Source organism: Gopherus flavomarginatus, chromosome 14 (genome assembly GCF_025201925.1).
Source record: "Gopherus flavomarginatus isolate rGopFla2 chromosome 14, rGopFla2.mat.asm, whole genome shotgun sequence".
Taxonomy (NCBI): domain Eukaryota; kingdom Metazoa; phylum Chordata; order Testudines; family Testudinidae; genus Gopherus; species Gopherus flavomarginatus.
Window position 1 is genome coordinate 241,304 of NC_066630.1, and position 26,565 is coordinate 267,868.

The 26,565-nt window shown below is 50.1% G+C and overlaps 2 protein-coding genes across 2 annotated transcripts in view; one reads left to right on the forward strand and one right to left on the reverse strand.

The window, feature by feature from the left end:
• The window catches only part of IST1 (IST1 factor associated with ESCRT-III), a 578,781-nt gene that overhangs the window by 190,999 nt on the left and 361,217 nt on the right, over positions 1 to 26,565 (forward strand). The gene's annotated exons all lie outside the window — the stretch shown is intronic.
• Positions 10,052 to 26,470, reverse strand: TAT (tyrosine aminotransferase). Its single transcript, XM_050922930.1, has 11 exons — positions 26,254 to 26,470; positions 25,973 to 26,077; positions 24,924 to 24,991; positions 24,356 to 24,514; positions 23,590 to 23,728; positions 22,892 to 22,944; positions 22,164 to 22,316; positions 20,044 to 20,172; positions 19,426 to 19,509; positions 11,511 to 11,609; positions 10,052 to 10,195 (listed from the first exon to the last, which is right to left on the reverse strand). The coding sequence occupies exons 1-11, from the start codon at positions 26,468 to 26,470 to the stop codon at positions 10,052 to 10,054; spliced, it is 1,350 nt and encodes a 449-aa protein (XP_050778887.1).

Genomic DNA, 26,565 nt, shown 5'->3' on the forward strand with positions numbered 1-26,565 from the left:
CTCCTCCTCAGCTGTCCACTCACCATTCCGTGAAGCCCAGGGATTCTGACAGGCCAGTGCCTGGGCTGCTTGGGAGCCTCTATCATCCAACTCAGCTGCCGTGATTCCAGCTTTGATTGCTGGCTAAGGCAATGGGGAGAGGCTGTTGTTCAGGCCAAGCCACCTCAGCATATATTTGTGGGCCCCCCAGGGAATGACAGGAGATTGGGGGACCATCATTTTTAAAAGTGGGAATGCTTAGCCTTAAGGGGGAGTGAGGGGGAAGAAGCAAGCAGTGGGATAGGCGAGGGGCGGGGCCAGGGTGCAGAGAGAAGCCCTGGGCAGGCTGGCCAAGAGGAGCAAGTTATGGGACGGGCCAGGGGATGAAGAGGAGCTAGTGGGCAGGGCCATGTCTGCTGTGCTGCCCAGGTAGGTTGGAGATCATGGGGATCAGCTGACAGACGGTGTGTCCCCAGCCCACGTGGCAGCACAGAGCAGGGATCCCCATTCCCAGCACATTGCACCTGGGGACCCCTGAAATCAGTGCTCCACCGATACCTCACACCTGACCCACCAACAAAGTGCAAGCGGGTCGGGAAGCTCAGGCACAGAGAGCAGCCTGGCCCGCGTGGCCCTCCTCCGGCCCTGTTCCTGCCCACCATGGCCATTGCCTGCGGCGGAGTCACGACACTGGTGGAGGCGAAGGTGTTTGGGGGAGGAGAGAGCCCAGCGAAGAGGGGGCCTGTGTGCCCAGGGCCGGTGCAACCTATTAGGTGACCTAGGTGGTCGCCTATGGCTCTAGGATTTGGGGGGGCGGCATTTTCTTTGGTAGTGACTGCGGCGGCCGGATCTTCGGCCACCCCGGTCGCCGCCGGCATTTAGGTGGAGGGAGCTGGGGCAGGGGAGCACGAGGAGGGCTGCCTGCAGCAAGTAAGGGGGGGGCGGCACGAAGGGAACTCCCCTCCTCAGATCACCCCTGCCCCACCTCCTCCCCGAGCACACTGTGGCTGCTTCACTTCTCCTGCCTCCCAGGTGCTTGCGGCACCTAAGCTGATTGGCGCCGCAAACCTGGGAGACGGGAGAAGTGAAGCAGCGATGGCGTGCTCGGGGTGGAGGCGGAGCAGGGGTGAGCTATCAGTTGGGGTGCCTCAGGGCAGAGGGGAGCGTGTGGGGAGCTGCCATGGTGGGGGGCCACCTCAGGACGGAGGGGGGGAGCTGCTGCGGGGGAGGCACCTCAGGGTGGGGGCTCGGGGACGAGGGAGGGCGCAAGGTGGAAGTTTCGCCTACAGCGCGAAACATCCTTGCACTGGCCCTGTGTGCGCCCGCTCACCACTGCTCCGCTGCAGAGCTGAGCAGCAGGCAGGCAGGGACTCTCCTCCGGGCCACCGGTGACAGTCCGCAGCTTCAGGCTCCCCGTCCATCGCCAGCGGCTGTGGGCTCCTCTCTGCCTGCCCCCACATGCCGGCAGCTGCCTGCGATGACAGAGACAGAGAGAAGAGCCCTTGTCTGGCCAGCTGAGAGGAGAAGCCCAAGGTCAGGCCAGCGGGCCCAGAGAGGAGCATGGGGGAGGGCTGGAGAGGAGCCCCAGTGCTGCAGCTGCTGGGCCGGGCCGGCGGGGCCCCAACTGGGCAAGGGCCTGGCGCCATGGGGCCTCTGGTGCCATTATAAACCTGGTATTAGATGAGTTCATCTGCTTCTGCTGTATTGAAACCATCACTGTCTCCAAACTGCCTGGGGGTGAGGTACTGGTAGTACAGGGGACCCTCTCCAGAGCCTCTTCCCCCACAAAGGCACTCCCAGCAAAACACAGGAGCCCCTGTCACCTTGTCTGGCTCCATTTTGTAGTTCAGTCTTGCCCGGGTGCCCTTACCCAACTGTTCCAACTCACAGTCATGGCAGCATGACACCCCACCCCCTCTCCCCTGGCACATTGCTGCAGTTCTCTTGTTCTTTCATTCCCATTTCCCAGGCAGTAAGAACACTATATTGCCCCAGACTCGAAATGTAGCTATACTCTAACCAAAATGCAAATAGAGTCCTGTGGCACCTTACAGACTAACAGACATATTGGAGCATGAACTTTCATGAGTGAATACCCACTTCGTTAAACGCAACTTCATGCTCCAATACGTCTGTTAGTCTATAAGGTGCCACAGGACTCTTTGCAGACTGACACGGCTCCCCCTCTGATACTCGACAAAATGCAAATGATACCAGCCCAGTCAGTCATTTCCCCTACTCCCCAGCAGATGGCAGCAGAGAGCGCCCTCCCCAGTGGCACCCCCAGCTGCAGTTCTCAAGCAGCTCAGGGTGCTTTTCACCAGGGCCAGCTCCAGGCTCCAGCGTGCCAAGCGCGTGCTTGGGGTGGCATGCCATGGGAGGCGCTCTTCCGGTCGCCGGGAGAGCGGCAGGTGGCTCCGGTGGACCTCCCGCAGGCGTCCCTGCGGATGCTCCACCGGAGCTGCGGGACCGGCGAGCGGCAGAGCGTCCCCACGGCGTACCGCTGTGCTTGGGGCAGCGAAATGGCTAGAGCCGGCCCTTCTTTTCACCCACAGTGTCACTAAGTAATGAACTCTCCAAGGCCCACATAGCTTCCCGGTGGCCCTAGGCAGTGGCTATGCTCACCCCATGCTCTTCCCTCCTTTCAGTCAGGATCTCTCACCCTCCCCACTCAGTTTGCAAACCCTTCATTACTTTTCCCACTCTACCCTACAGAAGTTTATCTCTGCAACCCTCACCCGACACTGACCTTCTTTCAATCCCATCATGCATTTGCATCACTCTTAGTGATGAGCCTTACCTCTGCCAGCCCCAGCCAGCTGCCAAGCATCCCTGTATTTCTGCTGCTGCAGGTTTTGCTGTGCTCCCCTTCAGACTGGCAGTCATCCTACAAGGCTTTGGCCTTCCTCGTCAGGTGCCACGAGTATTTGGATGTAGCTCACAAACGATTCCCTGCCATTGCAGACATTGGTGCACCTCAGTCCCGCCTCTTCTCTGCCTGTTACGCAGACTAGTTTAGGCTCCTGAGGGCTGCAATGCTTTAGTCTAATGCTGGTTCTTGGGTTTGGTGCGGGGGTGGCTGGATGCTGCTGGTGGCCTGTGATATACAAGTCAGACTAGAATGAACAGGTGGGCCTGCTGACCTTGCATGGTGTGTGTGACTGCGGCACATTCACATTCACGAGATAGTTTGATCAGCAGCACTTTGTCCCCTGGCTGGTGGGACAAGGCTGCCCCTCAAAAGAAGACTGCCAACAATGTTCCCTCCAATTTTTGACAAGCTGTGTGCGCAAAAAATTTCTTCTGTGCAAATTTTTGAAGCAGAGTTCAAATTTGTGCGCCATGAGGCAAATGCGCTGCAGGGTTAAAATCCATGTGCATTTTATATAACAACCTGGTATATGGATTGTGCCAGCTCTTTTTTAGACCCAAAGTCCAGAGTTTGGTCAAGAGACCAGAGAACTAGCAAACAGTGATCAGCTAAGAGAAAGCTGAGGTAAACAAGATAATCGCCTTTGCTTAGATATGCTTTGTCAGTAGAAATGCCAGATGTTGAAGCAATAACTGAACAATTATGTTTCATCTAATGTTTCAGATTGAACAAAGGATCCCTGTTCCTATTGTGTCAGTCTCCTCTGTAGGGAGACGTTCTTCCCACAGATCCAACCTTGAGTTTATGAAAAGTTGGCACATCAGTATAAGATATGGCATCCTCCCACCTCCCTTCCCAAGGACCAATGCCTGCCTTAAGACATAAAGGGGACAATCTTTATTGTCACATACTTTCACTGTTTCTTTGCTTTAACCCCTAGGAATGTACCTGCTGGACAATCAAAGGAGTTGCTCCATTCCTATGGACCCCAAATCAGAATTCAACATATATATTTTATACTAATAACATTTCATCAAAGTATTAATTAAATGTTAACTTGCTAACTTAAGACCATGGGTGGAGCCATTATGTAACCTTTTAACCATTGGCTAATGTGCTATCTTGTCTTGCTACAAAACCTATCCCGGAGTGTGGAACTGCCTACCCCGTCACTTTCCCCCGCCCATGGAAAATCTATATATTCTATTGTAATCAATTGATTGACAGTGTCTCTGAGCCTAATAAGCAAGGTGACACTCCGCCAGCGCTGTGTGTAATAAACTCCTATGCTTGGCCTCTACACGGTGTGGATTTATGGCATTCATGCGCCCAAGTGAGTAAAATGCTTATAAATTTAAAAAGTTTTAATTTGCAATTTGTGATAATAGTTTTACACCATGTTATTTTATAAATGTCATTTTTAAATACTTAGAAAAAGGAAATTTAATGATTCTTCATGAAGCAGAAGTTAGTTTTAAGCATTATATTTGATGATCTTTTTTATAGACAATCATGAGCATATATCAAGCACATATAAATCATGATTATCATCAGTCCATAGGCTTCTGCCCATTAGTGTCCACTTTCACCTTTCATTCTATACACATGTCTGAAAAGATTTTGCTAAACATATGATAAAGACAATTTAGTAAGTATGTCATTATGTCAATTTATATGGGTTTTTCAGATAGAGACATCATAAGTAAAAAAAAGAAAAACAAGAGTTTGTGTTTTAAATTTAAAATTTTCCTAAAAAATATCAATAAATTATTATCAGCCAAGAATAAGATATGTAATTACAAATGCATTTTAATTTCCTTATTGGTCAAAATGTCAAAGACTGCTAAACTAACCTTACTGTTTTTCCCTGCGACATTTTTCATTTGCCATTCAATATAGACTCTGTCCAGACCTATCCATCCTCCATCCAGCTGGTAATTCTTAATACACATCAGCATGTCCAAATTATCTACTTGTAAATGATTCTGTAGTTTGTATATTAGAGTGTTCATTAAGCTAAAGTCACGCTCACAGTCTGCACTTGATGCTAGGCATGTTCCTCCAATATCCATCAACTTTTCAAGATCCTGAAACTGTTCTCATTAAGTTTTCGATGTCTCCTATCAGCTTGACCTCTTTCCATGCATCGGAAATCCCCAAGTCTTCCCAGTGTGCAACGCAATGTTGCTGGACTAAGTGTGGAATATCACATTTCAGCTGAGCCGCAATGCCATTGAGTTTGCCCAACATCACAGAGGCACCATCAGAGGTGAATATCACTATTTTCATTAGATGACGTTGGTGTTTTTTATAAAACTCTTTGATTGCACAATATTGAAACAGCATCACATTCTTGCTATCATAATAGTCCAGCAAACAAAGTTTTATAGTCTGCAGAATGTATGGATCTGTATTTAAAGTAGAGTATCAAGTATCTCTTAATGGATAGATCAGTGCTTTCATCAACAGCTAAAGTATGAAACATTGCCGATGCTATTTCATGCATGAGATAATTTTGGACAATGCGGTTGATAATTTCAAGAAATTCTAAAGCATAATTTTTACTTCTCCAGCTCACTGGTATGTGCACATACTTTTCAATATTGTCATTAATATCCTGAACAGAAAGCACTGAGCTGTTCATTTTAATAGCCAACAACACTGTCAATAAGTACCTTGATTTCGTCTGGGTTTAAGCGTTTGCATTCAAGATTAATTTGCCTCCTCTGCTTTTCAGCTGGACTTTCAAGAATCATGCTAAGCAATCCGCTCTGTAAGGAAGGGTTTTTGTTTCTAAGTCTTGTTACACCATCTTTATGAGATTACTTGACAGATGACGCTTTAAGGAATCAAACTTCCATACATCATCGTTCCACATTCTTCCTATTGAAAATTCTCCCGAAGCTCTGGCAGCTCGACAATATACACAAACCACTCAGTTGTCCTCACCATATGCAAATATTTCAGGAAGTTTAACATGTTTTACACTATGTGACTTCGGTGTAACCGTCTCTATAGTCTCATCCAGCCATCCAGATTTAAATGAAGTCACTGTTCTTTTACGATTTAGACCTCTAGACAGTGACATTTGGGGATTGATTTTTTTTACCAGATTGGTTTATTTAAAATTAATACTTTTATTATTTGGCTACTATTTCAATGCGTTTAACAGCGTGACTCGACATAAGGGCAAATGGGAGATCATTCAGATCAGGATACTGGAGGTTTGTGCATAGCAAAAAAACACAGCAAAAAACACGGGAAAATGGTAAAATATCATGAGTAAATGTATGAAGTCCAATGCCTTTGAAAGATTTCAATCATGAAAACATTTACCTTTGTTCATTTCTGGGAAATCTTTGCAGTTCCTTAGCAACTACGGCCAGGCATTTTGACTTATTTACATGTACTTGAGTTTGTACACAGCCAAATGAACAGACTACAGAGAGATGTGTGGTTCCCGACCATCCTGATGTGATGAACGTTCCACGTTCAAAATGCTGGCAGGGAGGGGTACAAACGATTCATTGCCCTCCTTTCCCTTTCCCCTGCCCCCCTTGCCAGCTAGTAGAATCTGGCTGTGTTGATAGCTAGCGGGTGAACAATGTCAAGAGTCACCCATAAATGATATTTCGGCCTCGCTCCAATGCAGTATTTCATTTTTTGTGCGCACGGTGTTTCGCTGTGTGTGCGGGGTTCAGGGTCTGTGTGCATGCGCACACGTGCACAGCTTAGAGGGAACAGTGACTGCTATGCTCCCTCACCAGACTGTGCAGCTGAACTGGGTGTCAGATCAAAGGCATCATGCTTTGGGAATGTATGAACCGAGCCCCAGTGGCAGATTGACAGATTTCTAATACAGGCATATGGCTAAGGTGAGTAATGGAAACTGCCTTCCTGCTAGCTGTATGTGCTGTGACCCTCTGGAAGAGGAATAGAGGTGCATTTAGAACACTCCCTGCTACACAAGTGAACCCGCTTGGAAAGGGGCTGGGATGTGCCTATCTGCCCTTTAGGCCTTGCCCCATTAGAGACAGACTGTCTCACTGATCTCCTGAATTCCTCTGTCTTTTTCAAATAGAAGACAATGCTAAATTGGCAGCCAAGGCAGGTAGCTTTGCTTCCTCTGACTGACGTGAGGCCTAGGGAAACATACATAGAAGTTTATAGGCTGGGCCAGACTGGAACAGGGGGTCTGTTGTTCAATTGCAACTGCTGGCATACAAGTAGCTAGGTTAACAAGTAGAAAGGTTAATAAAGCGAGAGCTCCTCTGCAGCAGCACTCGGGGAAAGGCCCTGTAACAGGGGAGAGAGGATGAGAAGAGAGACTCTGAATAAGAACCCAAGGAGAGAGCCCAGGCAGTGCGATGCAGTTCTGGGTTTCCCATCAGAAAAAGTAGGCACCATCTTCAGCAGCCCCCAGGAAAGCCAGGGAGGAACAGACTTGTTACAAATAGAGACAAAAAATAATGCAAATTCTATCACTAAAAACCATTTTTCCTTCCTTTTCAAGTCATGCCAAGGACCTCCTGGTCCTAGGTCGCCTCTTTCTGGGTAGTTGTGGCGCATGGCTAGAAACGGTTAAATATCCTGCAAAATAAATAACCCCAAAGACATGTGGAGAGATAATGTTTGTGGTTTTGTGTATTTACATATGTATAAGTAGGGTCGACAAAGTATTCAACAATACCTGTCTATGCTGCATTCTGATAATTCAGAGGTCAAAAGAACATCGTATCATTTAAATGAATTGTAAACACCGGATATCTCTGTATTCATCTCTCTTTGAAACATATAGCAAATAATCTGTGAATAGTGGAGGAACAAGCAAATTGCCTTGTTCTATAGCTAAGCACCAGTGATGGACCTCCTTCAAAGTCATCCTCATTACCTTCTGTTCCCCCAGGGAACTCCAGCTGGTCAAAAAGGACATGAAATTGTATAACAGATCCTTGGGTCCTGATCCTGTTCATTTCAGATCTGCCTATGAACTATTTGAACTATATGAACTATTTCTGAAAGAACTCTTTGCAAGCACAAAGCTCACCATCTCTGCTATGAATCTGAACCTCAGTGAATTGAACTTATGGCTGTATGTATATTGATTTTTAACCATACTCTTGCTTTTGTTTTTTAATAAATTTTAGTTTAGTTAATAAGAATTGGCTGTAGCATGTATTTGAGAAAGATCTGAAATATTCAATAACCTGGGAGGTAACGTGTCCGATCCTTTGGGATTGGTAGAACCTTTTCTTTTATATGATGAAATAAGATTTTCAGAAATCCTCATATTTGATGTGGGTACCTGGATGGAGGCCTGAGGCTGGGCACTTTAAGGGAGCTGTGTTGTTTGGACTCCTGAGTAACTAGGCAGGTAATAAACAAGCTGCTTTGTGCCGGTTGGTGAATCTAAGTATTGGAATAGCCACCAGCTTTATGGGGATTGTCTGCCCCATTCTTTGCAGTTCACCCTAATTGAGTGACCACAGCCGGCTCCCCACTAGGACCCGGTCACAGTGGCGTAGTCGTGCTTAGATACCCATTACCACAGGTTAACTGGGTTTTTAGATCAGAACCACACACTTGCCAAAATTTAATTTTGATATTGGAAAATTTAAGGCTTAAAAATCAGTTACATTGAGTGACCCATGATCAAGATCCTGACAGAAAAACGCTGGAAGAGGGGGTTGTCTTTTAATCAAAAGGACCCAGAGGGAGTGTGGGGTGTGTACGAGGGTGGGTCAGAGGTTGATGGTGTGTGTGGAGAGGGGAGGGCTGTGTACGAGGGTGGGGAGGATGGATGGGGGTACGAGGGCGGGTTGGAGGTCAATGGTGTGTGTGGAGGGGGGAGAGCTTAGTACGAGGGTGGGGCAGATGGAGGGGGGTACGAGTGCGGGTCGGAGGTTGATGGTGTGTGTGGAGGGGGGAGAGCTTTGTACGAGGGCGGGGCGGATGGAGGGGGGTACAAGGGCGGGGCGGAGGTTGATGGTGTGTGTGGAGGGGGGAGAGCTTTGTACGAGGGCGGGGCGGATGGAGGGGGGGTATGAGGGCGGGTCGGAGCTCAATGGTGTGTGTGGAGGCTGGTACAGAGGTCAATGGTGGGCATGAGTGGAGGGGGAGGGAGATTCATTTCTGTGAATGGCAGATTCTGCGGTGCGTGGGGCTGGCTCTAGCATGTGTCTGTGTCTTTAGGGGTTGATGCTCTGTTTGCTAGGTGAAGTTTTAGGGCTAAAAACCTGATGATGTTCAGTGTAGTTATCAGCACATCTTCCAAGTGAAAACATTTTGGCAGAAAGGTACTGGGGGCTTGAGTAGTCTTGTCTGGTATCAAAGTGAAATGTATGAAGATCATGGTCCTGTCTGGTCTCTGCTCCAGCCTCAGGCTGGCGTGGAACAGCCAGCAAGAAGTGTCAATAGAAGAGGGATCATGATGACTAGGGCAGGTACAGAAGCAGCCCCAGGGCAGGTCACAGCACTAGGCCAGGCACATCCAAACATTTATTAATAAAAAAGTTACAATAATTTATGCCCTTTGCAACACCAAGGGCTGAGTACGCAGAGCTCCTGCTCCTTAGACAATGTAAAGGGGACACATCAGGTACAATCAGTGACATTCTGTGGTGTAGACAGATAAGGGTCCATCATGCCACATGCACACCAGACTGTTCAGTCTTGCTCCAGGCAGAAAGAGGCTGAGAACTCTGCTCCGACACAGCCCTCTTTCCATGCAAGGCTCTGTCAGTGGAAGAGTCCAGCTCAGTATCCAGTGTAACTGCTAGTGAAGGGAATTAGAAGTTGTCATCTTGCATTCAGCCTGGAGTTTCCCAGCTAGTGCCCTGCAACAACAGAGACCCTCAAACCGAGCTGCTAAGTGACAGCTCCCACATGCTGTGGCTGCCTGCCTGAGTGGAAGCTGTAGATCCTGTATGAAGGGTGCTGTGTCATCGACACAGACCAGAGCATGGGCTCCTGGCGGGCAGTGGGACACTGGGTGCCTGAGGGCTAGTGAGCAGGGTAGAATGATGGCTGCTGGTTCCCATGAGCCCAGGGAACATGCAGATGCTCTGCAGGGTGGTAGCCTGCTCCAGTTGCATTAGGTGCAATGGGATGTAAGTGCTGACCTGAGGGCAGCCCTGCCCTGCCCACTGCTGCATCATTTACAGGGTGGCTGGGCGGAGGCAGAGTGGAGGGCACTCCTGGCTATTTGTCACATTCCAGGTCCTGGGCCCCCTCACTGCCTTGGTAGTGCCTCTCACAGAACTCCTGGATGCGACTGCAGGCCTCCACCATCAGTTCCTCAGGCACCGTTAGCACCACCCGGAAGAAATTGGGGTACTCAAAGCACTGAAATAAACCATGGGAAAAGGCTGATTAGTTGGGCACGGGTGAAACTGGGGTCTCAGACCCCTGCCCTGCCATGTCCCCGGCTGTGTCCAGAGAGCGAGCCCAACCCACAGGAACAGGCCTAGCCAGATGGAAGGAGCTGTGGGATCTGATCCTGGCCGGTTGGCAGCTCCACCTGTAAAATGCCTTTCACAGCACAACCCCCCCCCCCCCGTGGCTGCTGCGTCAGCAAGGACCTGAGATACCCTCAGGGGAAGGGGCTGGAAGAAAAGAGCTGGGGGGCCACACACAGCAGCCCCCAGACGGGACCCAGAGAAGAGGCTGGAGGAAGCCAAGGACTCTCAAGGCTCAGTGAGTGGCTAAGGAACCCGGCAGGTGACTGCGGGAATTGGAGTGGGAAGGGGAGACGTGCAGCACGTCTCCAGCCTTGTCCCTGCACAATGAATGGGGCCTCGGGGTTTGCATAGGGCATCGAACTGAGCTGGTGTAAACTCCGCAGGGAGCTGCTCTTGCGTGAAGCAGAGAGGACACGGGGCTCAGGCACACATGGGCTGCACGGCATAGGGGCAGACTTTGCAATCTTAGAGACAGGATAGCGGCCACCTGGGGCCAGGCTAGGCAAGGAGTGACCATTGCACCACTGCCCAGGGCTTCTGGCGGACCACATGACACCCAGCCCCCTCCCCCCAACACTCCATGCTCAGAGCTCCCAGTCTCCCACCTGGTGCCCCACGCTCAGAGCTTCTAGCCACCTCCCCCCAACACCCGACGCGCAGAGCTCCCAGCCCCCAGCACCGGGCGCCCTGTGCTAAGAGCTCCTAGCCCCCCACACCAGGTGCCCCGTGCTCAGAGCTCCCAGCTCCCCACACCGGGCGCCCCACGCTCAGAGCTCCCAGCTCCCCACACCGGGCGCCCCGTGCTCAGAGCTCCCAGCTCCCCACACCAGGTGCCTCACGCTCAGAGCTTCCAGCTCCCCACACCTGGTGCCCCACGCTCAGAGCTTCCAGCCACCTCCCCCCAACACCCGACGCTCAGAGCTCCCAGCCCCCCACACCGGGCGCCCCATGCTCAGAGCTCCCAGCTCCCCACACTGGGCGCCCCACGCTCAGAGCTCCCAGCCCCCAGCACCGGGCGCCCTGTGCTAAGAGCTCCTAGCCCCCCACACCAGGTGCCCCGTGCTCAGAGCTCCCAGCTCCCCATACCGGGCGCCCTGTGCTCAGATCTCCCAGCTCCCCACATCGGGTGCCCCATGCTCAGAGCTCCCAGCCTGCCCCAGACTCTCTTCGTGTGTGGCTGCTCTGAGGGGAACACTGACCGAGGCCGGCAGGCAGAAGACTGACTGCTCTGAGATCAGCTGCTTGGTGAACTCCATGTCATTCTCAAACTTGGGGAAATGCTCCATTTCAATTCCAACCTGCAGTGCAGAAATTAGGGATGTCAGAGGCCAAGGCTGGATAGGATTGCACCAGGCATCACCAAGGAGCTCTTCCCTCACAGCACCAACAGAGCATCCCTCCTGCCCACCCCTCCTTCTTGCCCCTCTACAACCCCATGCCCCCCGGCATCCCTCCTCCCTCCAGCAGTCTATACAGCCCTGTGCCCCCCACATCTCTACTCCTCCCCAAAGCCTACACAGCCCCATGTCCCCTGCACCCCTCCTCCCCTCCCCACAGCATATACAGTCCCGTGCCCCCCGCACGCCTTCTCCCTGCCCCTATACAGCCCTGTGCCCTATGCCCCCCGCACCCCTCCTCCCCCCTCCCCACAGCATATACAGTCCCGAGTCCCCTGCACCCCTGCTCCCTGCCTCTATACAGCCCCATGCCCTCCGCACCCCAATTCCCCTTCCCACCCCTATACAGCCTCATGTCCCCCGCAACCCTCCTCCCCTCCCCACAGCATATACAGCCCCATGCCCCCTGCACCCCTCCTCCCTGCCCCTATACAGTCCCATGCCCCCCACACCTCTCTTCCCCTCCCCACCCCTATACAGCCCCACACCCCCGCATCTCTCCTCCCCCCCCGAAGCCTATACAGCCCCATGCCCCCTGCACCCCTCCTCCCTGCCCCTATACAGCCCCATGCCCCCTGCAACCCTCCTCCCCTCCCCACAGCATATACAGTCCCATGCCCCCCGCACCTCTCCTCCCTGTCCCTATACAGCCCCGTGCTCCCTGCATCCATCCTTCTCTGCACCCTATACAGCCCCCTGCCCCCTGCATCCCTCCTCCCCCCACAGCGTATACAGCCCCATGCCCCCTGCATCCCTCCTCCCCACTCGCAGCCTATACAGCCCCATGCCACTCACATCCATCCTTCCCCCGCAGCCTATACAGACCGATGTCCCCCGCACCGCTCCTCCCCACCCCTATACAGTCCCATGCCCTCTGAACCCCCCTTTCTCCCCCAAAGGCTATATAGTCCCATGCCCCCCACAGAACTCCTCCCCACCCCATACAGTCCCGTGCCCCCTTCATTCTTCCTCCTCTCCCTGCAGCCTATACAATCCCGTGCCCCCTGCATCCCTCTTCCCCCCCACAGTCTATACAGCCCCGTGCCCCCCGCATCCCTCCTCCCTCCACAGCCTATACAGCCCCGTTCCCCCTGCATATCTCCTCCCCCCAGCCTATACAGCCCCGTTCCCCCTGCATCTCTCCTCCCCCCACAGTCTATACAGCCCCATGCCTCCTGCATCCCTCCTCCCCACTCAGTCTTTACAGCCCCGTGCCTCCCGCATCCCTCCTCCCCCCACAGCCTATATAGCCCCATGCCCCCTGCATCCCTCTTCCCCCCCGCAGTCTATACAGCCCCGTGCCCCCCGCATCCCTCCTCCCCCCTCACAGCCTATACAGCCCCATGCCCCCTGCATCCCTCCTCCCCGCCCCATACAACCCCATGCCCCCTGCATCCATTCTTCCCCGCAACCTATACAATCCCATGCCCCCTGCATCCCTCTCCCCCCCGCAGTCTATACAGCCCCGTGCCCCCCGCATCCCTCCTCCCTCCACAGCCTATACAGCCCCGTTCCCCCTGCATCTCTCCTCCCCCCAGTCTATACAGCCCCGTGCCTCCCGCATCCCTCCTCCCCCCACAGCCTATACAGCCCCGTGCCCCCCGCATCCCTCCTCCCCCCTCACAGCCCATACAACCCCATGCTGTTCGCACCCTCCTCCCCCCTCACAGCCTATATAGCCCCATGCCATTCACATCCATCCTCCCCCCGCAGCCTATACAGCCCCATGTCCCCCGCATCCCTCCTCCCCCCGCAGCCTATACAGCCCCATGCCCCCCTCTGCATTTTTTTGTTAAAGGATGGCTACTTTTAAATCTGTTATAGAATGTCCAGGGAGACTGAAGTGTTCTCCTACTGGCTTTTGTATGTTACCATTCCACATATCTACTCTAGCGCCACCATCAGAGGACCCAACCACATCAGCTACACCATCAGGGGCTCATTCACCGGCACATCTACTCATGTGATATATGCCATCAGGTGCCAGCAATGCCCCACTGCATGTACATTGGCAAACCGGACAGTCTCTACATAAAAGAATAAATGGACACAAATCGGACATCAGGAATGGTAACATACAAAAGCCAGCAGGAGAACACTTCAATCTCCCTGGACATTCTGTAACAGATTTAAAAGTAGCCATACTTGAACAAAAAAAATTCAGAAACAGACTTCAAAGAGAAACAGCAGAACTTTAAAATTCATTTGCAAATTTAACGCCATTAATTTGGGCTTGAACAGGGCCTAGGAGTGGCTGGCTCACGACAAAAGCAGCTTTGCCTCTCCTGGAATTGACACCTACTCATCAATTATTGGGAATGGACTACATCCACCCTGATTGAATTGGCCCTGTCAATACTTGTGAGGTAACTTCCTTCTCTTCACGTGTCATTATATGATGCCTGCATCTGTAATTTTCACTCCATGCATCTGAAGAAGTGAGGTTTTTTAGCCACAAAAGCTTATGCCCAAATAAATCTGTTAGTCTTTAAGGTGCCACCGGACTCCTTGTTGTTTTTGTGGATACAGATTAACACAGCTACCCCCTGATACTCCCCACTATTGTTACTGACAAGGTCGGATGACCTGTCAAGGAAGGAGAGGAAGTACAGAGGGAAGGGGACTCCGTTAAAAAGACCATAACCTGTTTTAGAGTTACTGATAGCTCAGAACCACCAGCTCTTCAATGCACATGGATCAATGTGCTGTTAATGCCCAGGAGGGGGCAGTGGTGGGGATCTGTTACAAGCCAGAGAACAGGTTGAATCACTTCTTAAATACTTGTCCGTAATATGCGGAAAGAAAAATGGTTGTGATGCAGGACTTCAGTTGAGAAGACATGCTAGAGGTCTCCTGCAGCCAGGAGTAAAACTCCATTAGAGTTTATAAAACATTTTGATGCTGATTTTCTAACACAAAGGGACTGCAGCCAGCAGAGGTAACTATTCTGGACCTTACTGTGATGGATAATGATGGACTGTTCACTGAACTGGAAGTTAGTTGTTACCTAGAGACCAGCAATCATGACCTAATTATATTCATTTTGGGCAAAGAGAGGAAGGTTCTGACCAATAATATATATATTTGGTGCTTCAACGGGGCTAATTTCCCAAAGCTGAGGGAAATTATAGTGAAATTTACACAGAAAAATGTGAATGAAAATTCACAGTTGTTTAAGAAGAGTTTACTAGATGGCAAAAAGCCATGAATTCACAGTCAAGAAAGAAGAAAACTTTGGCCAAAACCCAGCGGCAAAATAAAGTCAGCAATCAGAATAAAAAGACAATATATAACAAATGGGAAAAGAGTAAAATAGATAGCAATTGATATAAATTAGAAGTGATGAAGTACAGAATATTGATAAGGGAAGCTAAAGATATCAAGGGACATTCATGGGGCTGGTAGGCCTAAGGAGAATAAGGAGGATTTTTTATGGACAAAATAAATTCTAACAATGGTATAAAACCATTATTAGAAGGAGATGGTAAAACTGTTAATAATGATGCAGAAAAGGCAAGGGTATTTAATAGATATGTGTTCTATATTTGGAAATGAGAATGATCACGTACTCGTATTACCTGAGGATAATGAGCTACTTTCCTGTCTACTAGTAACAAAAGAGGATGTTAAACAGCATCTACTAGAGATAAAACATTTTAAGAACAGCAGACCTGTATAACTTGTACCTAAGAGCCCTAAAAGTGCTGGCTGAGCAGATCTTTGGCCTGCTGGTTCATTTTTAATAAATCATGCGGTATTAGGGAAATTCCAGAAGACTGGAAGAGTGTTCATGTTGTGTCAATTTTCAAAAAGGGCAAGTGGGATGACTCAGGCAACTAGAGACATCCTACTCAAAATAATGGTAAAGATGATTCAGTTGACAAAGAATTAAAGAATAGGAGTATAATTAATGCCAGTCAATGTGGTTTTTATGGAAAATACATCTTGTCAAGCAAACTCGATTTCATTATTTCATAAGATTACAAGTTTGATTGAAAATGTAACTGTATAGCTACTTAGACTTTTGTTAAGTGTTTGATTTAGTACCACATGACAGTGATTAAAAAAATAGCAATATCTCTAAAGAATAAGCACATGATAAATGGATTAAGAACTGGCTAACCAACAGAGCTCAAAAAATAGTTGTCCCTGGGGAACAGTCGGTCACTCATAGACTCATAGGTCAGAAGGGACCAATATGATCATCTAGTCTGACCTCCTGCACAAGGCAGGCCACAGAACCCCACCCATCCAATTTATAACAACCTCTAACCCAGGACTGAGTTATTGAAATCCTCAAAATTGGTTTGAAGACCTCAAGCTGCAGAGAATCCACCAGCAAGCGACCCATGCCCCACGCTGCAGGGGAAGGCGAAAAACCTCCAGGGCCCCTGCCAATCCGCCCTGGAGGAAAATTCCCTCCCGACCCCAAATATGGCGATCAGCTAAACCCTGAGCATGTGGGCAAGACTCACCAGCCAGCACCCAAGAAGGAATTCTCTGCAGTAACTCAGTCCCCATCCCATCCAACATCTCCCCGCAGACCATTGAGCAGACCTCCTGGTGGTAATCCAAGATCAATTGCCCAAATTAATGATCCTATCATAACATCCCCTCCATATACTTATCAAGCTTTGTCTTAAAGCCAGAAAAGTCTTTTGCCCCTACTACTTCCCTCGGAAGGCTGTTCCAGAACTTCACTCCCCTAATGGTTAGAAACCTTCGTCTAATTTCAAGTCTAAACTTCCTAATATCCAGTTTATACCCATTCGTCCTCGTGCCTACATTAGTACTAAACTTAAATAATTCCTCTCCCTCCCTAACGTTAACCCCCCTGATATATTTATATAGAGCAAGCATATCCCCCCGCAGCCTTCTTTTGGCCAGGCTAAACAAGCCAAGCTCTTTGAGTCTCCTCTCATAAGGCAGTTTTTCCATTCCTCGGATCATCCTAGTAGCCCGTCTCTGAACCTGTTCCAGTTTGAATTCATCCTTCTTGAACATGGGACACCAGAACTGCACACAGTATTCCAGATGGGGTCTCACCAACGCCTTATATAATGGTACTAACACCTCCTTATCCTTGCTGGAAATACCTCGCCTGATGCATCCCAAAATCGCATTTGCTTTTTTAACAGCCATATCACATTGGCGACTCATAGTCATCCTGCTATCAACCAATACCCCAAGGTCCTTCTCCTCCTCTGTCGCTTCCAACTGATGCGCCCCCAACGTATATCTAAAATTCTTATTATTAATTCCTAAGTGCATGACCTTGCACTTTTCACTATTGTATTTCATCCTATTTCTATTACTCCAGTTTACAAGGTGGTCCAGATCTTCCTGAATAGTATCCCTGTCCTTCTCCGTGTTAGCAATACCCCCGAGCTTTGTGTCATCCGCAAACTTTATTAGCACATTCCCGCTCTTTGTGCCAAGGTCAGTAATAAAAAGGTTAAATAAGATCGGTCCCAAAACTGATCCTTGAGGGACTCCACTAGTGACCTCCTTCCAGCCTGACAGTTCACCTTTCAATACGACCCGCTGGAGTCTCCCCTTTAACCAGTTCCTTATCCACCTTACAACTTTCATATTCATCCCCATCTTTTCCAATTTAACTAACAGTTCCCCATGCGGAACCGTGTCAAACGCCTTACTGAAATCTAGGTAAATTATATCTACCGCATTTCCTTTATCTAAGTAATCCGTCACCTTCTCAAAGAAGGAGATCAGATTGGTTTGACACGATCTACCTTTAGTAAATCCGTGTTGCAATTCGTCCCAATTACCATTGACCTCTGTGTCCTTAACTACTTTCTCCCTTCAAATTTTTTCCAAGACCTTACATACTACAGACGTCAAGCTAACAGGCCTATAATTACCCGGATCACTCTTATTCCCTTTCTTAAAAATAGGAACTACATTAGCAATCCTCCAGTCATATGGCACAACCCCCGAGTTTATCGATTGCTTAAAAATTCTCACTAACGGTCTCGCAATTTCATGCGCCAGTTCCTTTAATATCCTCGGATGGAGATTGTCTGGGCCCTCCGACTTCGTCCCATTGAGCTGTTCAAGTATGGCCTCTACCTCAGTTGCGGTAATATCCACTTCCATATCCACATTCCCGTTTATCATCCCTCCATCATCGCTAGACTCCTCACTAGTCTTATTAAAAACTGAGTGTGGGTATTGCTAGTGGGGTTCTGCAAGGATCAGTACTAGACCTGACACTATTCAACATTTTTATCAATGATCTGGCAGTAAATATAAAGATGACACAAAAGATTAGTAGAGTGGTAAACAATGCTGAGGACAGGGAAGTCATGCAGAGTGATCTGGATTGCTCGGTAAACTGGGCCCATTCAAACAAAGAAGTTTTAATAAAGCCAAATATAAAGAATGCCTAGGAACATGGAATGCACACCATGCCTGTAGAATGGGAGACCATATTCTGGAAAGCAACAACTCTATACAGGATTTAGAGGTGATAGTGGACAAACAACTCCACATGAGCTCCCAGTGAGATGCTGCGGCAAAAAGGGCCAATGCACTCCTTGGGCATATGAATAAGTGAACAGAAGGGAGGTGATTTTTTCTCTGTATGCAGCATTGGTGAGACTGATGCTAGAGTACCGTGAAGCAGTTCTCGTGCCCACCTTTTAAAAAGGATACTGCAAAACTGGAGAGGGTGCAGACAAGAGCCATAAAAATGATTCAAGGGCTGGAGAAAATGTTTTACAGTTAGAGATATAAAGAGGTTGGTTCGTTTAGCTTCTCATAAAGAAGATTAAGAGATTACTTGTTTACAGGACACCAGTATCTTCACAGGGAGAAAATAACAAGTACTAAAGGGCGTTTGACTCTTCTTGCAGACAAAAGAATAATGAGAATCAGCAGCTGGAAGTTAAAGCCGGACACATTCACATTAGAAATAAGGCACAATGTTTTTTAACTGTGAGGGTGATCAACCATTGGACCAAACAGCCAAGGGAAGAAGTGATCCTCCATCTCTTAATGTCTTCAGCTCCAGACCAGTGCCTTTCTGGACAATTTGCTTTAGCTAGACACAAGTTACTGGGCTCACCAGAGGAGGAGCTGGGTGGAATTCTCTGAGCTGTGCTACCCAGGAGGTCAGACTAAATGACACCGTGGTCCCCCCTGGCCTTACACTCTACGACTCTCTGAAGAATGGGGCCCCACTGTGCTGGGCGCTGCCCAGTAGGGTGACCAGACATCCTAATAAAATCGAGACTGTCCCGATATTTAGGTGTTTGTCCCGTGTCCCGACCGATCTTTGGTCGAGATGCAACTTGTCCTGAGATTTTGTTCCGCCGGCAGCGCTTACCTTATTTATCTATTTATCTATCTATTTATTTATGTATTGCTGCTCCGCCGGCAGCACTCGTCTTTTTTTTTTTTTTTTTTTTTTTTTGCTCTGCTGCCAGACCCTTCCCCCCCTCCCTCCACGTGTCCCGATATTTTCTCCTTCTCATCTGGTCACCCTACTGTCCTGACACAGTAAGAGACAGGCCCTGCCCCAGCTGAGATCAGGGCCCCACTGTGCTGGGCATTGCCCAGACAGTAAGAGACAGGCCCTTCCCTGAACAACTCACATTTTAAGCAGACAAGGCAGACACTGGGCAGGGCAACAGGATCCAGCACACACTGAGCAAACAGTAATGCTCTGAAAATGGCACATTAGTACCTCACTTACCATGAGGTACATGGCCCCCGAGGGCTGGACGGGCTGGAGTCCAGAGACGGCAGACAGGGCAGCGTAGCAAAGGTCAGCATTGGACTGAAAGGCAGAGAGGAGAGAGTTCAGGACTCGAGACGTTCCAGAAGCAGCTCAGCAAATTGGAGACAAATTCTCAGCCAGAACCCAAGACAGGTCCCCCACTGCAAATAAAGGGGAATCTAATGCAAACAGGACAGATGTTAACAGCCTTGAATGCATTCGAGGTGACTGAGCTGATCTCAGCAAATCAGTGTAGACACCCCGCCACCCCACCGCCAGCATTTCTTCTTACAGCACCTCCTGGCTGGCCGTGCTATGACTGGATTGTCAAGTGTTCCCCACAGCTGGCATTCCTGCCTCCTCCTGGCAGCGACCCCTGCTGGGAGAGGTCAGGACTACAGTAACCAGGAGCTCCCCCCACTACCAGCACTCCTGCCCTGCTCCCTCCATTGCCTCCTGCTGGGAGACAGTGGACATGGGAAGATGAGGTCCCTAGTGAGACACCACTGTGACGATTTATAGTCCTGTTTGACCTGCTGATGAATGCTGCTGGTCCCCTCTCACTCTAAATACCTGTCTCTCGGGGGGACATACCTTGAGGAAGCTGAGGGTGTTGTGGTAAAACTCTGGGGGTGTTCGGTGGATGATGTGTTCCAGTGCACCCTGGACAATTGTGCAGGGTCCCAGGATCCTTTGACTCAAGCTTACAAGGCCATCCCTGATCTGAAACACAGATGACACTCTGACCTCAAAGATCGCACACTCATGAAGGAAAGGAAAATGCTCTCACCCTGATGCTAGCATTTCTAGCTGTTCATAGGATCAAACATGCCCACAATTGGACAAGGGGTGTTTTTTCAAACTTTGCAAAGCATTCCGGAGCCAGTCCCATTATCTGGGGTCTGTATCGCAGGTATCTGCAGACTATCTATGAAGGCACTAGCTGTGTTTGAGGGCCAGAACTGGTCCCCACTCCTTAGCTAGGATCCAGCCCTTTCACACCACTCTTACGGTACAAAGGGGCCAGGAAGCAGCCAGAGTTCACTAGCTGGAGTTTCCTGTTACCAGAGAATGTCTGATATGCTAGAGTAGCTCCTAGGCTTCTCTGAAGTAGTCTGGGGCTGAGGCTTGTACACACCCACCCCGCGAATCTCTGAATCCTTTGTGCCTGAGAATCCATTGTCACTGACTGTGGATTTGACTGAACTGTGCACACAAGTGTCAGGGTTTCCCAACCAAATGCACCAACACCAAAGGGCTGGGACTCGCCTGAAGCAAACCCAAGCCAGAGGCTTTGCAAACCAGTCTCTGTTGTGATGCAGTCTTTGGCTCACTCTGCTCATTTCTATTCTGTTTAATCACAACTGGATACTGCACCTTGGCCAGCCGGGGACAGATGATACCACACTGCTGCCCTTTCTGAGCGCTCGGGTGCCCCAGGTCTGTGGAAAGCTCCCAGCTCTATGGGGCATCATCAGGCCACAAATCAATAAATGACTAAACAGCCAAAGCTCAGGCTGCACCATCACCTGCTATCTTGTTCCCACCAATAAGGAGAAACCACATTAGAGCAGACAGGAACCACAAGGGGCAGCACGACTTTGTGTTATTCCTGTAGGGGAAACAGGGCCTGCCTGCGAGAGGAAAGCAAAACCCTTCGCCTCCAAAGTGGCTTTTTTTTCCCCTTGTGCCCAAAACAGGAATTTATTTAGTTTCAGGTGAAAGCACTGTTGAACACAGGGGATCTAACAGCAGGGATGAGATATGGGCATCAAGTTCAGCTGCGGTTAGAGAGGGGAGAATGGGATGGGCAGAAGTTATTCCCTCTCATATCTGCAGGGCATGCACAAAAGCAGCTCAGGGCCAGATTCATGGTTGCCCTGAGCTTTGGGGCATCATTTCCACCAGTCCCAAGAGTGAGCGCAGGATCGGAGTGGCAATGGCTATGCACTGGGGTTCATGCACAGGGGCAAGGAAGAACTGGGCCCCTGTGGGAGGTCTGGAGCGGGCTTAGCAGGTGAAGTGACTCAGAAGCAAACATGCCAAACCTGCGGAAAAAATCACAGAAATTAGGCTTGTTTTTGGCTTAATTAGCTTGTGAGTTGCTTGTTTGGCTTGTAGTTTGTTGCTTCTTTTTATTGATCAGCTCCTGACAAACAGAGGCAAGGGGGGAGAGAGTCAGGGGTGCTCAGCGGGCCTACCACAGTCTCAGACTGCACGCGAGGGGGATCTAATCACATAGAGTGTTGGGGTTCTTAGGGACTGGCTTGTTTGGGCCTTGTTTTGAAATGGGATTAGCTTGATTTTTGGCTACTGTGAAAGTCGGGGTACTTATTTACTCATAGACTCATAGACTCTAGGACTGGAAGGGACCTCGAGAGGTCATCGAGTCCAGTCCCCTGCCCTCATGGCAGGACCAAATACTGTCTAGACCATCCCTAATAGACATTTATCTAACCTACTCTTACTGTGTGAAAGTTGGCAACTGTGAAGAGAAGGCAGCATGTGTGCATGAAGCAGCAGGCAGGAACACGAGGGCATGTGCGTGTGAGCCTGCAAGGGAGCATGTGTGAGCAGGAGGAAGCGTGCTTGCCTGTGCCTGAGTGAAAAGCAGTGGTGTGTGCATGTGCAGGGGAAGTTGCCTGCAGACTGTGCACATTTAGTGTATGGCGCTATTGCTGGCATCGAGAAGGCCACCAGACAACATTCCTCACCTCCTTCCCAAAGATGTCTCTCCGATCATTAACCAGGATCCATCCCATCCTCCAGCCTGGGACCAGCCATCGCTTGGCCAGGCCTCCACAGGACAGGATCGGCACGTTGGTGCTGAGAGTTGCAATGGGCTCATACTTGCACTCTGCAAACACCTATGAGACAGGAGGATGCATTAGCAGCCACCCTCTCCTTGCCAATTCCCTGTGAGAGACAGAGGAGTTCTGGGAGGGCAGGAGGTTGACTCATTAATTCACTGGCAGGGATATCAAAGCAGATGAGCAGTGAGACTCTGGAATGAAACAGACGGTGCAGAGAGCAGGTTTGGGGGAGCTGTAGGGCTGCTTCAAGGGGGAATTCATGTGCAGTGCAAAGAGCCAGACTCTGCACATCTGATCCTAATTAAGGGATCACAGAGGCCCCTGGATGGGAGACACAAGCACAGAAATGCACACAAGAGTGTGAGTGCTCGCAGCTCTGAGTTTGCTTCACCCAGAGGAAAGGAGAGTACCAGACACAAGACGCCCTGCCAGGGGACAGCTGGGCAGACAGGACCAGGGAGCTGCAAGTACAGTACATGGCTGTTCTCAAGGGCAGCAGGACTAATAGCTAAGGCTCTTGTCTGGGGCTAGTTACTCTTAAACCCTGCTACCAAAGGGCAAGTGTATAGTGAGAAGCCAAAGACTCAGGCTCTGGGTGCAGTTTGTGCATGGCAAGGACAGGCACTCACCATGTCTCCATAGATTTCATCAGCTAGGATGGGGACACATTGTCTCGAGGCCACTGAGGGAGAGAAGTAAACACTGAAACTGGCTGCCTTGTTTCCCTACAGGGTGCAGACTCACCCTCATCCTACAGAGGCCAGGCATGGGCTCTCCCCTAGCCCTACAGAACAGACCACAATCCACCCACAGAGGGTCTCCATATTCCTTGTTTCGGACATGCAAACCAGTGGACAAAGCATTAGAGAATACATTGTTGGGAACAATCCTTCCCAGGGGTAGGCTTGCAGGGCCTATGCCTGCTCTGACCCCAAGCCTGGGACAGACATCACTGATCCACTAATCATAATGTTGAAGGCTTTCCCAGCATGGATTCTGAGAGGTGGATCAGGAGCACAATCCCCATTATACAGCCAGAGAAGAGCCACATAGTGGGTTAGGGATAGACCCTAGGACCTCTCATCCTGCATCCCTTCCCTGGCCATGCTGACTCTGTGCAGGGTTGTCCCAAAGGCCCTGGGAACAGGGTAAGTCACAGAGTGTGGGGTGAATCCTCCAGGCCCTGGTATTGTTATTTCTGTAGCACCAACATAATAGGTCAGGTCCTGCCATAGAGCTCACCATAATTAGACTGAAACAGATAAGCAGAGGATAGGGCAAGGCAGCAAACGACAGCCCTGCCCTGGCTTAGTGCTCAGAGACTCACCGGCCAGGATTTTCTGGAGATGGCTCTTGCTGAATACGGAGCCGCAGGGGTTAGAAGGGTTGTTCACAATGAGACAGGCCGTCTTCTCATCCACCAGCGACTCCAAGTGCTTCAAGTCAATTTCCCAGGCTTTCTCAGGCTAGTGAGGAGGAGGAGAGAAGCGGGTACGTGAAGATGAAGAATAAGGTATGGAGTAAGGATCCAGCTGGGGGCTGGGCACCAGGCATGGGGATGAAGTGCAGAAGGGCCAGGCACAGAATGAGGAGAGGGGCACAGGCTGAGGGACTAGGAGTCCAGGCCCGGAGTGAGACACGAGGGTCCGGCCAGACTAGGGTGACCAGACAGCAAGTGTGAAAAATTGGGACGGGGGGAGGTAACAGGAACCTATATAAGAAAAAGACCCAAAAATCGGGACTGTCCCTATAAAATTGGAACATCTGGTCACCCTAGGCCAGGTGCAGGATGTGAAGCATGTGTGGCCATGTGCAGGGCAAAGACCACGCAGACATAGCTGTGCTTTGCGCCTAATGAAAGACACCAGCATTTCTTCCTTCCTGTGAGAAGGCATAACTTATACAGGGGCCTTGGGGAGCACGGCCACCATGAAAAGCCGAAGGCCCATGAGAAGGGCTGGGCTGATAGGCTCTGGCAGCAGCTTATTTAGCTTTGGCACTTCATGCCTTCCTCTCTTTTCTTATGAGGAGGGTAAGAAATCCCTGGAAGCTCTCTAGAGGGGGCTGCAGCATTCCGCTCCTAACTGCCTTACCAAGAGGTTGTAGAATTTGACCTCAATCCCCATGGAGAGTGCAAGGGTCTTGTAGAGAGAGAAGCCAGGTCTTGGCACCAGGATGTTCTGCCCTGGATTAGCCAGCACTGCTAATGCAAGTTCGATAGCCTGGCTGCAGCCACTCGTCAGGATAACGTCCTGCAGACAGCAAACAAGAATGAGCTCTTTGAATGCAACCAAAGGCTGCTCTGAGAAATTCCAAAGCAGTCACTGACAGCTGAACTGGGAGTAAGAGCTTCTTGGCTAAAAGGGCCTGGAAGAAGCTAAACAGACAGCAGCAACCACTGCTGGCTTCTGGGGAGCTCAAACCCACCAGATTAGAAAGCCAGGAATGGGTGACAGGCAGGCTCCAGGATTGGGGCAGAAAGCCAGATAAGGTCACTTTGGAAATGGATCATGTCCAGCCATCTTGCTCTCTCCTTGGATAGAGACAAGGTGTGAGAAAAGCACAGTTGGGGCCCCACCGTGCTGCACTGTCTAGTTTGTTGCTAGCACCACGGAGCACGTTCATTCTCCAGTGAGGACTCTTGCCAGGAAGGTTCATTACCTGAGCTTCCAGAGGTGCTTCAGGGCAGCTATAATACGCAGCAACCACCTGCCGGCAAGACTGGTACCCTTGGGAGAGAAGGATGGAATATGGAGTGACGGTGGTTTTACCGGATCTCCCTATTCTGTGCAGGAACCACCAGAGGCATGGGACAGAGACCACACCGCACAAAGAGGGGTCTCCAGAGGAATAAACCCCAGGGCAGGATGGAATTCGTCTGAATTCCGAAGGAAACAAAAGACAAGATCAGTGGACCCTGACACAAGCACCATGTTCCATCACTGAACCAGCAGCTCTCAGCACTCAGGGCAGGTGAGTGACATCCTGGCCCCAGAGCAGGCCTGGGAAGTGCAGGCTTTACAGCACAGATAAGGGCCTGCTCCAATGCAAAGTCCCCCTGCCCCTGAATTAATGCCCCATGCCCAGTCCCCACAGCCCAAGTTAACTCCGTTGGTAAACTGAGTCTACAACCTCCCTGGCCAAGCCAGCATGGTGTGGAAAGTGCGTAATTATATCAAGAACAAAACTGTGTGGGAATGCAGCAATCTTTGCTCTGCTCCAGGGCTCTCACTCTGCGGGGATATTCTCAGCGTCTATGGGGTCACAACAGGGATGGATTTGGCATCCCGTGGGTCTTGAATGATTGTTTGAAGCACTTTCCTGTGAAGAATGGGACTAAAACAGCTAGTCAAAGTGACAAGATATGGAGCAGAATGAGGATGCAATGCCTTCCCCGCATCACACTACTGTGAGGATACCTATCCAGGAAGCAGAATTGTGTCTGGCCCAGCCTTTTCCCAGAACAATAGCCACGTAATGACCGGGACAAAGCAGCACATCTCCTCCATGAGCAAATCAGGCCTCCAACCTGTTCAAAGGCCCTGCTGCTCACTGGTGTGCATGGGCACAAACAGGCCAGAAGAGTATTGGAGTGAGTCTGTGCCAATCAGAAAGATGTAACAGGACATCTGTCTAGATCCCCTGGCTCAGCCCTGTCCTCCTGTGCACAAGCTGGGCTAGGACACTGCCCTCAGAAGAGGGATCCTTACCGACTGAAGGAGCGTATCCATTGTAGTTCCCTGAGTCCAGGGCCTCCTTCACAGCCTGGGTGACCTCATCATCAGTGGGGAGGTTTCCAAACACCGTTGGATCACCTTTTAGGGAATGGCAAACAGCAAAATCCTTTTTTCTCATATCCTTTAATGATGGAGCTGTAAACAGCACATTGTCCCTCCCTAATGCTCCAAAGACCCCTCGGCTGCAGCTCAGATCAGGGGCCCTCAGTACCACATCTCTTCAGCTACCACCCAGTGCACTTCCCAGTACTCACCTAGGGACAAGGAGATCATGGGCTTGTTTGGGTTCGGTTCCACTTTCATAGTGTCCACGATGGCTCGGATGGGATTGAAAGTCTTCTTGGACATCTCAGAGGCCCGGACTGCCCATCTAGGCTTCCGGCCTTTCACCTTCCTCAGGGAGGGGCTGTTCCCATTTCTATGTACATGGACATCGCTATTGCCGTTCATTTGGATCAGGTAAGAGTCCATTCTGAGATCTGCCCGAGAGAAAGGGCACTCCCCAGAGTTAGCCATTGTTGTGCATTATTTGTTATGCACCAGCTGTGTGCTCTGCCCGATACAAG

Coding starts and splice junctions, on each gene's coding strand:
- TAT (XM_050922930.1), bottom strand. CDS start 26,470: ATGGACTCTTACCTGATCCAAATGAACGGCAATAGCGATGTCCATGTA. Junction 20,173..22,163: donor GAGACATCTTTGGGAAGGAG/GTGAGGAATGTT, acceptor TCTGTGTTTCAG/ATCAGGGATGGCCTTGTAAG. Junction 11,610..19,425: donor CGGGGGCCATGTACCTCATG/GTAAGTGAGGTA, acceptor TCTGCACTGCAG/GTTGGAATTGAAATGGAGCA.